General features: G+C 38.0%; 1 protein-coding gene across 1 annotated transcript in view; it reads right to left on the bottom strand.

The window, feature by feature from the left end:
- The window catches only part of diaph2 (diaphanous-related formin 2), a 387159-nt gene that overhangs the window by 77349 nt on the left and 297445 nt on the right, over nt 1–12365 (bottom strand). The window contains exons 25-26 of the mRNA XM_072436089.1: nt 9637–9801; nt 601–736 (exon numbers count right to left, since the gene is read on the bottom strand). Coding sequence (XP_072292190.1) covers nt 601–736; nt 9637–9801 — 301 coding nt within the window. The remainder of the gene's footprint in view (nt 1–600; nt 737–9636; nt 9802–12365) is intronic.

Genomic DNA, 12365 nt, shown 5'->3' with positions numbered 1-12365 from the left:
TGACACTGGTACTAAAACAAATGACATTATTAAACGCTAATCGTTCAGGGTTCATATAGGTGTTTGTATAGTAAAAATGCCATCTTAATTGTAGTTATAATTTCTCAAGGTTGTGGGGTGAGCAGAACTGGTTTTAGGTTAGACAATTTTCAATAGTAGGATCATTAATCTAAGTCAATGTAATGTCTCCACAAACAAAGAAAATGTGGTTTTGTGCGTGAAATGTTAACAAGTAAGCCCTACATTTTTCCCTCTCAACTACTGTATATTATGGATCAAGCTATTGTTACATCCATTTTGGTATATTCCGATTGAAATGTACGTCAGTCAGAATTCTATAGAGGAAGCCAATACCGTTTGACAAAGGGAAGCTAAAAACAGCATAATCTGACTGTTGTTTGTCGGCAGCTCTGGGAGTAACTGGAAGATTCCCTCACAGAAAAAAGCCCACTTCCCCCATTCCCCTATATTATCTCGGCGCTTCCTGGTTCTGAACCGTGTGAAGTAACATTGTGGCGCTCCCTACTTCCCCCCTTCCCCACTCCCTCACTCCCATCCTTTATCTATGTCCTATTCGTCTCTGAGGTGGCAGTGGCGTACCTTTGTTCATGTCAATCAGCTGCTTCTTCTTCTGCTGCCGCTCGTGCTTCTCGCGCTCAGCCTTCTCCTTTGCCAGCTTGGCTCTCTTGATCTTCTCCTCCATCTCCCTCTTCTTGTGGTTCTCCTTCATGGCATCCTGATGAGGCGCATACACACAAAAAAGATTAAAATCAGCATCCAAATCCTGCCACCATCGGTCTTTTAGCTACTGTACAGGTTCAGATTCACATTCAGAGGACACTTTGATATTTGGAGATAAGCTCGTGGCGTAAACAATACATCATGGCATGTATGTTGTGCATGGAGATGTCTGAAGTTATCTCAACCACTGAGTGCTGTTTTTACTAGATGATTGTGAAACATGTATTCTTTATCCAAACATTTTCTCCTGGGAGCATTTTGTGACCGATTCAGAATTGGTTTATTTTTCAGCCACACAATGGCAAAATTGTAGTGTCAAGAAGCTCAAAACACATCTAAAATATGAAAGATATTGATAAATATAAATGTCTACAACTCTGCTATTCAACTGTACTATTTAGTTGACTGCAGACAAGAAGAAAAGAAAAGAGCAAAAGCAAGTAACTAATTATAGACCACTGTGGATTACATGCTCATTTATTACTGACACAGACTTTGGGATCATACCCAGTTGAGCTCATAAACCTTCTCTTCTTAAATACAATATTTTTGAGTCTGTTGAGAAGAAATTAATTGTGGTGGGTTGAGGGAAAGTATGTAATCTCCCTCTGCCGCACTATCAAAGTAACAACAAATAAATAACTTTATACGGCCAAATGGAAATTGAAAACACATACAATTTGGCCACAGACAAAAACTACTCTTCTGCCACTCAGGTTGAACGTTAAGGGGCATTTAACATTGAACTTAAACATTTTAAATATACATATTTAACAAATATGTTAAAATCGTAGACTGGTTGGCTTATGCCCAAGGTCTTGCACCAAACAGCAAAGACCAGAGATTTAAAGTCTGGATACAAAAGGAAAATCAAATGAAAAGCTTTTAATATGTTGAAGGAATCCTTTGGATTGGTGAAGCAGGATTTTTTATAGTAATTATTTATATATATAATATATATATATATATATATATATATATATATATATATATATATATATATATATATATATATATATATTTATATATATTATATTGGTAAAATATAGTTACTATGAAATTAAACAAAGCAATGACCATTAAAACATTTTTTATCAAACCATATAAATCAGAACTTTACAAAGGAAATAATTTCTTAGCTATATAAATGTGTGAACTCACTCTACTAAATATATTAAAGGGTAAATATTATGCATTATTATTAGCTTTTAAACATGCTATTCAGCACCTTGCATTGGGCATCTCAGGTTTAAAACAAAATACAACTGTAATACAACTGTATTAAAAAAACTAAATTACATTTGGATCTCTGGCTTTGACCCGGGACTAGCTATGTTTTGGCACCATCTACTGGCTGCAACTGGAATTGTACACATATTAATATTAACTGTTGGCACGTTTACTTCCTGGTCTCGGAACGCAGTTGAACTGATCGTGATTAGATGGGAAAAATTCACAGAACCAGTCTGGCGATGAAAAAAGCTGGGTCCATAAATAGGAAAGTGAGCTAATTTTGTTTTGACAGACAAATAGTGGGAAAATATATGTACGTCACACTGGAGGACCGCAAAATTACGTGCTTGTAAAGAAGTCTGTTGGAAAAATGTAACACGTTCACAACACCATGTCAAAGTGCTAACTATTCATAAAGAAATGCTAACTGATGGAGAAACTGTGGTTGTCAGGAGGACCACCAGGATCATGTTTTGGGGAAGTCCTGTTACTCAGAAATATTGGAACGAGATCAACAAAGCCCTCCAGCCGGTTTCCATCACCGTCCTATTTCAGAACTATGTACTTGGGCCCGAGAACTCCTGCCATGGAGACAATCAATGGCTATCTCTGGAGCTTACCCCTGGCGCCAGGGAAACAATGGATGACCCAACAATCATGGACTGGACTGACTTTATTCAGACGTAAATTGAAAATGGGCAAATTTGACAGACTATGGACTAAATGGGCTCGACAGGCAAACTGCAACTTTTTGTCCGCATTACAAATTACACTAATGCGTTGCTGTGACATTTGGAAAAATAGGACGGCATGGTTTCTTTGTGCTCGCACTGAAAGCTCCATACTTCCACCTGAGCAAAAATATCTGTCACAATTAAAGTGTTCGTTCCATCTGTTCCATAGTCTCTTAAATCATTTCCACACAAGAGGGTCACTGAAGCACGGCATATTTGTTTGCAGGGAATGAATTTGTTAGTAGCACTTCATGTCGCTAACAGTCAGGTGGGATAGATGAGAGAGCAGCGTTGCATGTTAATTTAAAAGTTCTGCTTGTAAATCTTCTAAAATTTCCAGCAGGGAGCACTGGTAGAAAAGGTTAGCGTCGTCGCAACAGAGCTCTTGGACAATATGGAGGGGGTGACTGCGTGAGACATGCAGTGTGCCATGCAGTCTTGGAGGAGGAAGATGGGGCGATATCATCCTCCTCTTCCACGGCTGAAATGTCAGGAAGGAGTCGGGAGAAAGCGAGATAATGGACGCTCTGGTTTGTTCCCGTGCCGACTGGGACATCGATCCAACCGGGTGACCTTTGCAAAAAATGTCTGTCCCCTTTTGCCATTGACAGGGACCCGACATACAGAGGCTATGTGTGTGTGTCATTGACAGGTAGTATGACAATTCACCTGTGAGAAAGAGCTATTAATAACGATCAATTAGGCTGCAACAAGATCTCATCTGTTTTTTTTTTTTTTTTTTCCTATAGAGGTTCAGCACCGATATTCTTTTAAAAGCTTCTCAACATTCCGACTGAGTGGCAGGATTATGGGCAGCACAACTGATGAAATGTGTTTCTTTTCTTTTTTGGCATTATTTTTGTCCACACGAGCTTTTGTCTTGCACAAATTAATTCAATGTGGCAAAATTGAAACTGAAAATACTAGTGCTCGGACTGTGCAGAGTTTAGCCGGGTTGTTTACAAACGGCAACTGCTTCATAACTATTAATTTCCTCAACACACGGACTCAAAACCCTTCTTTAAGGAAAGAAAGGCAGTTCAACTGTATGTGATCAGTGAAGCGTAGCTGCAGTGTTCCTGTTGTTTACCTGGTTTGCTACAACTGTTTACCTGAATTTCTTTATGTGGTCAGGTACACACTAAATACTTAGCCGAGTTCTAGTCCTTCAAAGTAGTTATTGGACTGTACTTAATGTGTTTTAGCCACTTTTTGCTGAAATTCAGAATGCTGTGATGTCTGTTGTTAGATCATTATCAGTAATGTTCACTGCACAACCAATAAGCACAGCTGTCATAAAGAAAATGTATTTCTTTTGTCAAGTCAAACCTTATCTCAAGGCCCCAAACCTGTGTCTTGTTGGATTTGTGCCTCGAGTTATTCCAAAAAGCCAGTAAAAAGTAGTTTTGAAAATCAATATTGTTTGTGGTGTGCTCATTCATAATGACGTTTAAAGAATAGTAAACAGACATGCAATGAAAACTAGTTTGTTCTCCTGGTCGTGGCTGCTTTGTTATATTAGGCTTTGTGACACATTGTGGTTAGATATGACTGCAAATTAGTATGCAGCTCTTAGTTTATGCAGTGCTAATTTCAACAACAGATAAACACTTGCTGAAGTTCTCTACCCAGTAACCAATATTAACCAAGTGTAGTCAGTTTTTAACCAAAAGCATATTCACAGCTTGTGACTTTGGGTATCTGAGGCAAATCCAGACATTAAAAATGCATTGGGGTGCTGCTTAACTTGCAGCACCAGAATGTTCAGGCAATGTTTACAAAAGGGCGCATACAAACCCCCAAAATGAATGTATTAATATTAATGCATTAACTTCTAAATCAATGTATAAATAATATAGCAGACTGGGGTGAGTCAAACCCTAATTTATTAAGTGTGTTTTGAAAGGTTAAACCTGGTTGCTATTTGCTATTAACAGATTCCTTTATTTTTATGAATCGTTTTCCATCATTTTTAACACTTAAGTTTCTGCACCAAATATGAATTGCTAACTAATAGAAATTATGCAGTGATGTCAGTATTGATTCCTTCAGATGCTGTTTTTTTCCTGGTTACAGATTTCTTTCGTCAGGTATAGTTTTCAGTATGTAGCCGCCCTATTTTTCCATCATGGCTGTCTGGCACTAGCTGATATAATATAAGTGGTGACAGGATAGGTCTCCGGCACAATGCCCCTGTGGTCGGGACGTGTGTGTCGTGTTGGCAGCTAAGGCTTGGGGATTATTGGGGCTTGTGCGGAAGAACAAGAAAAGAGCAGCTCATCATGCCAGTCAATAGAAGAGCTTTGCCTCATGACCAAGGACACTGAGCCTGGATGTCACTGTCCCCTTGACACGCGGCAAGGGCAATGGGCAACACAAGGAGCCATAGAGAGGTGAAACAGGTGATGTGACGAGGATAGTTGTATGGATAAATTAGAATGATGAGGTTTGTCTGTCAGAGGGGATGTATACTAGAAGAGCAAAGAGCAAGGAGGATGGTCACTTATGGAGAGATAAATGGGTCACTAATCTTCTTCATGCATGCAGACCGATCTAGCCTTACAGGATGCTAATAAGTAGTGGCATGTAATGCTTTTATGTAGTAATGTATACGTTTCCTGGTACTTAAGTAAAAAAAAGACATTGTGTATTTTGGTCATTGTAAAACACAATATGGATTCAAAATTTCAAGTGCATATGGCAGGTTTTTATGACGTTCCAATTTCTTTATTACCTGTTGTAAATATAAATTATAGTTTTACACCTACGATTACAAAAAGTAGAGCAGAGAACTAAATTACATCACACTGGGGATACTCTAAAAAAATAATGTAAATGTACAAAATGTACACGCAAAAAACACATTTTTCTAACTGGAACAAAATGATTTTTTCCTTCATCCATTGATTTCTTTGTTATGCAAAATGTTAAAATAAAAAAAATCCAGAGTCTACATTTTTCAAACAAAATTCTGCGGGAAGGTAAAAACATACATTTACTAATGCGGGACAATACAAGATTACTCAAACATGCATTAATCACTCAAACTATATACGAGAGGACAATCTATAAGGATAGTCATGCTGTGTGCTTTTAACATGTAAAACAAGTAAAATAACATGATGATAACATTATTATTACATTTAAAACAAATAGATGATATTTAAATTGATAATATTAGGATGATCAAATAAAATTTGTTTTTAAATTTACTTTATATGTCAATTTCCTGTGTCATGTGTTAATATTAATTTAAACCCAAAATTAAAGGACCCATTATTTTAATAAAAAACTAATTAGATCCACTGGCCAGGCTAATAAATAATAGGGCTTTGCTTCAATAGGTCTGTGTAATGCGAGCTGCCCTCTGATATGCATCTGCACCCACCCACACTTAATTTGGATCTAATATTGCAGAATGGCTCGACACTGTAAAATAATTATGCAGATTACAAATAAAATCCTGCCGGCAAAACTTATTTTAAACAAACAAGTGACTGTAAACATGATTATGCAACGTAATTATGATACCCTAATCAAACGGCACCACTAATTACCACAGGAACAAATATTCTGATTTGTCCTCCACGTCACGCTTTGGCGGGCTGTTTTCCCTGATGGCAATAGAAGATTGTGTCAGGGGTAAATTTATATTTTTTTATGTTTACGACAGCAAAAGAACTTTTATAAAATAATATGTTCAGTGAAACAAAAATAAGTGCAACTACACCACCACTAATTAAGTCCTCAAAATCAAAACATACTATTTATTGTATAATTTGCTTGGTATTTGTGGTTGTGGTCTACAGCCGGAGTACCCCTGCAAGTCCTGATACTTGATGAGGGGGCCATTATTCAAATGGGAATTACAACCTTTGATCCACTAATTGAGCACAAGAAAGTGTGACTGGTGTAGTCGCACTATGGGGTGAAGCGTGTGGAAGTGGAGTCGATGCTGTGGAACAATTATGAAGCAGAAACCCATGTACACAGTATGTATTGGATTCTACATGCTTTAAGTATTCCGGTCTAGCAAAATTATGCTATTTTGTGGGGGGAAATGCACAAACTAGAATTCTATTCTTCTACTCACAAACTCTGGCTGATAATAAGGCATATAGCTTATGGACCATGTCAGTGAGGTATGTTTACTATTGTGTAATACTGTAACAAAAATGGATAACTTAAATCTATGTCTTTTTGACGGACAGCCCAAGCAGCACATATAGTGACTCCCCCATATGGCATATTCGTATGGTATAGAACTGAATGCTGAATCAGAACCCCTGTGAGCAGGGCTCTGATTGATCCGAAAGGTGCAACCTACAGGTCCAATCTGACTAACGGGGTCCAGGCTGCTTTTTTCTTCTCGTCCGCTCATTCAGTAATTCATGAAATGTGCTTGTGGTTCTTCCTTGACCCTGCGCACCACAATACATCTGCCGCAGCACAGCTTGTCTCCCTTGCATACAAGTTGGAAAGTCCTCTTTATTCATCTATTTTTCAAATGCTCCATCTCACAGCAACAATGTCTCTGCTATAGATCATTTGAATTTTACAAACGCTACAGCGCCTGGGCTTTAAGCAGCAAATGTGTTTATTAGCCATCTGTTGGACTGTTTGCCTGGGTGTGAGATCGGGAAGGGCTGGCGCTGAGAAGTTATAGGTTACAGATTGTGAGACTTCTGCTCTGTGGCAGAGATGTGTTCCCATATTGATAGGTGACCTCTAAAATCTGCTGCAATCATTTTAATGGCTGTACCGTGATTTAAAAAAAATATTTTGAAATGTGTGAAAGTGGTGAATCAGCATCAAGTGTGGCACTGTCGAATATGTCTGCATAATTGTGATTGGCTAAACTAGTACATAGTGTGGTCTTACAGCAGTGGGTGGCAGTAGCTCGAGGTCAGAGTGTCGGCCTTTGTTGTGTCTCTTCACCCACCTTCCCTATGTATGAGAGGCGTTTGAGCTTGTGATTGGTGGAGGAAGGAGGAGCCAATGGCACTGATTGGCAATGTGTGCTCCAGGGCAGCTGTGACTACAGAAGAAGCAGGTGTGGATTGAATGACTAATGAGTGTAGCGCTTATGCGGCATGTCAAGCTTTGAAAGCACAATACAGTTCTAAGGCGTAATTGCTAAACAAAGATTCTGTATACATTACGTTGATTTTGTGTGACATATGTAATTATACAGTGGCAAGATATACAGCAATATACGTATATAGTCATACAAATGTTATTAGCTATGAAAGCCCGAAAATGGCTTTTATTAGTCATATATAAGTGTTGTAATGAGAGTATGATGATAAAGTGTTGAGTAGTATTTTATTTTGATGGATATTTAGTTAATCAAAAATCATTATGAAATTGCAGTTTTAAGTACTATGTTTGCATTGTGACTTTAACATGCTTTCAAATATGTAGTTAGAACCACAAAATCATTATTCTAATATTTAAAATTGTCTATCACTGCTCTAATTATAAAGTCCCTCAAATAACACAGAGCCTCATCCTAGTCCATTTGACTTGCTTTGATAACTCATTAATGGGAAAATCCTCACGCCCCTGGTGCTGTCTGAACAGGAATGTGCTTGGAAATTTCCAGATTGCGTTTCCCTCTAACCCATGTTTTGGAATATGAGACTTGCATTAAACTGACTCTTTTGGTATGGACAGAATGCCATGGATTCAAATAATACCATATAGACTGCTGTAAAATAAAAGAGGATTGGATGAAAAGCATAAACAGCTCTGAAACTATTTTTTTCTATTCACAATCCACAAGTCAGATGCTGTGCTTTATTAATTATTGAGTGACAAGACAATGATGTGGTTTATTAGAAGTGAATTGTCAAAGAAAATACCTGAGAATGTTTTTTTGGTTTGACAAGTGAAATTGTTGGAGTTGAGTTGTTTTCTGAGCCTAAGAAATGAAAGCAACATTGAAGGAGAAGCAGTCATTGATTGCATGTGCACTGCAAGCAGACGGTATTAGCCTTTCTGTCAGCAGAGCCGAAGAGCCCAAACTATAAATAATAGCAGGAGAGTGTGGTGATTAAAGGATCGTTTTCAGAAGAATGCATTAAGTAAAAACCAAGGCTCATTTCAACAACTTCATCCTGCTCACATCCCACTCCGTATCTGCAAAAGCAAAGTTTAAATCACTGATAAAATATTCATCCGGAGCTATTTGCTTGAGAGAATAATTTATTTTCTTGGGTATCTTGGAGATATGCAACTGTGAAATACTTGCGGGAGCGTTGTGTACTTGTGTACTTTGATCAGCAGAAGGAGATGTTGGCTGCGGATGGGGATGAGCGCAGGGTGAGCAGGAGGATTCAGACAAGGGGACCTTGCCTTTCACGTTAATAGTTTGTGAAGACTGAGAGCGTGCCTTCTGGATACCGCGCCATCATCCTGACACCGGCCAGATTTGGGGCGGTGCTGGCAGCAGCAGATAGATATGGAGAGATGATAGAGGAGCCCAGGGTTGGATAAATGTTTTACACACATAAAAAAACTGACATTGTAGTGTGCCCTAAGACCTTCACACAGGCAGAAATAGAACATGAAGCGGAGGCCGGGCTTTTGTGTGATATTGGTAAAAGCTGCCATTGAGTAAATAATGACATACAAAACAAAGAAAACATTTCAAAAGTAGCCATAAAATAGTAAAGGCTAAAAATGTTTACCGTTTTCTTGATTTATTGTTTTTATCTTTCTGCATTATTTGTTATTTGTTGCTTAATGTTCCTGATAAAAACAATATCATAAAATGTACCATCACTTGTGGACAAAGAAAACAAATCATATACATTTGTATAATCACTATTACAGTTTTAAGGTTTGCTGTATTGGAAACAATGTTCTGTAACAATCAAATCCTTACACTCCTACTGTAAAAGAAAGACAACAACGATACACTCACCAGGAAGAGCGAGCGGAAGTTGGCCAGTTGCCCGAAGAAGTCCTCCACGCTGACGGCATGAGGGTCGAAGGCGAAGTAGTTGCCGATGCTTTCGTAGAGCTTCTGCATGTTCTTGTGCATCGTGGACAGTTTCTCATACTGCTCCCGGGAATGCTTGGAGAATCCGTGCGATCAATAAAGTCAAGGAAAATGCCATTGAAACACTAGACACAAAACATCATCATAGTGTTACAAAGGAACATTAAGAATGAAAAATACAAACATTGCAATTATCTCTTGTGCTTCACGGCCAATCAAAGAGCGTGGAAAAGCCAAGGTTAAGAAAATAAGGCACTGGATGAAGAAGGGTTGCGAAGAATCGAATGTGTTATTACAATAACCTCTCCAGCTCACTTTGAAGTCAATGACATGGAGAGCTAATAGTGGCAGCCCTGGAGAAATGGAAAGGTGTTTTGTAGGCAGCAGCATGACATAGATGCTCGCTGGAAAAGCTGATTGCAGTCATTGTTCTATTGTTTCTCCCAACAACAGTGGGGTCAGGTTGTTTTTAACCTGCCGGCTCACTTTGCACGGTGTAATTTACTGAACAGGCAGAACACTTTGCTCCTGGTGAATGGCTATTGACAGTCGGCATTAGTTAGGCATTATCAACACGGACCTCATGGAGACTGGCAGTGGACGCACCAAGACTACACACGAACAAAGTGGCCAAAACATACACATTTTGCTAATACAATAAGCAGTTGATGAAATTATTTTAATATTCTGTATTCTCATGAATATAGGCTGCGCAAATATGACCTTCAAATTGACCTTGATTTTCAATATATTTAAAAATATTCAAAAAAATACTTCACCAAACAATTTTCATAGTTACCCAGTTCACATTCATACATTTGAATAAGGAACTGAAAAGTGCAGTTCACATTCACACATTTGAATAAAGAACTGAAAAGTGCAGTTCTCTGACAGGGCTCACAGAAGGAGCAATTTGCCCAAACCTGAACTCTTCTACCGGTAGTTCAAGTAATGTTCTGTCTTTTGAGACAGAGCTAACATTTAAATACAATAGTGTTTTCATTACCAGTATATTGAAAATTCAAACAGTAAACACATTATACAAAACCTGTATTTTTAAAAGTAAAACTATTCTTCCACAGTAATTTGCCCACTGAATATTCCCACACTGTGCTTGAAAATAATACATTTTAATATCATAATTTACATCTGAGTGTAGTACCTAATAATTCAAAATTATATTTTCTGTTTTATGAATCAGTTCCTTTTTCTGAGAAGCAAATAAAATAACAATAATATTTGAGGAAATATTGAAAAAATGCAAATTAACTCAAAAGTTAAACATTTTAGAAAAGGATTATTCTTCACGCACATATACAATTTTCAGAATACCTTCTCAGATATCCAGTCCCTCCTACAAAACACACCTTTTATGTACTATGAAAAAGAACACTGTGAGCTGAACACAAATGCTCTTTGTGTTCTGAATACAGGTACGGGCAATTAGATTCAGTTCCTGTGGGGAAAAAAAACACATAGAAACTGGCAGCACGATATCTGTCATCTTATAAAAGCCTCGTTACATTGATATAAATGCATGCAATTTCATTATTTTAGATATTTCTTCTCTGTGAAGGTACAAGCCAGATGACAAAAGCAGTGAAGAATGTATTTTCTTTAGCGTAACAAATATGATTATGCACATCAAATGGAATAGTGACAAGCGTCTTCATACAGACAGCAGGTAGTCTCCGCTTACATCACGGCCTATGTGTGTCACAAAGAAAATGAAGGCTCAGCGCAAGAGAGTTGATCAGAAACTGCAATGAGGTGCATTATGGGTAAGCAGCCCACACACAGGCAGACCCCATAGATGGATGCTTCTTTCTACACCAACTAGAATGCATCCACTACCTTGGTCTGATTTACTGTCGCCCTGCGACTGTCAAACTGTCTTTATGTCTCTTTTTCTCAACCTTCTGCTTTGCTGTGGAAAAAAGTTATATTACAAGAGTAAGGCATTTCTGCTTTCGAATTATGTAATAGCACTTTTTGGAGCTTTATACCATGTTATAATGTTCTTCACTCACCAAAAACAAGTTTGAAGTCGTTTTAAATGTAATCCATGCATGTTTGAATAATGCTGTATCTATTCAGGGCACTATTTGAAAACTATTTGAATCCTTTTTACGAACCTGTGTACAAGGTGACAGCCTACAAGTAAACGTAACCAAGAAGTATCTGCAGCACGCTCCAGCCCTCGGGTATTCTGTTGTCGCCTACCCTCACAGAAAAGTGCAGCACATAGAGGGACCTGTACAGCTACAACACAGTCATTAACACTTTTTACTTTTTGGTTTTTAAAAGAAAATGAGTCCAGACATAAAGTGCATTTGGATGACCAGAAGGGACACTTTTTTGAATGCTTCCCAAGGAAAAGGAAACTCAGGGAAAGGTGGCAAGAGTTGTTTCAGTGAGGCTACCGTCTGAGAGACTGTGCTTTCTTTGTTTAGGCCATTTTACCGAGGACTATAGCTTATTGGATAATGGACAAACTCTGTAAGTCCACAACTTTGTTTTGGATAACACTGAAGCATCAAAAAGTAAGCCAAAAATAAATAAATAATTAAAGCAGGCATTTAAATGCTTAGTCAAAGTAGTGTGGTATGGCTTTAAATTGCCAGTATGTATGCATCATTGTAAAAATACAT

Source organism: Eucyclogobius newberryi, unplaced genomic scaffold (assembly GCF_026437365.1).
Source record: "Eucyclogobius newberryi isolate DKJ021-1_F unplaced genomic scaffold, fEucNew1.0.hap1 SCAF_11, whole genome shotgun sequence".
Classification (NCBI taxonomy): domain Eukaryota; kingdom Metazoa; phylum Chordata; class Actinopteri; order Gobiiformes; family Gobiidae; genus Eucyclogobius; species Eucyclogobius newberryi.
The sequence above is the reverse complement of the archived record's forward strand: the minus strand, read 5'-3'. Positions and strand labels throughout refer to the sequence as shown.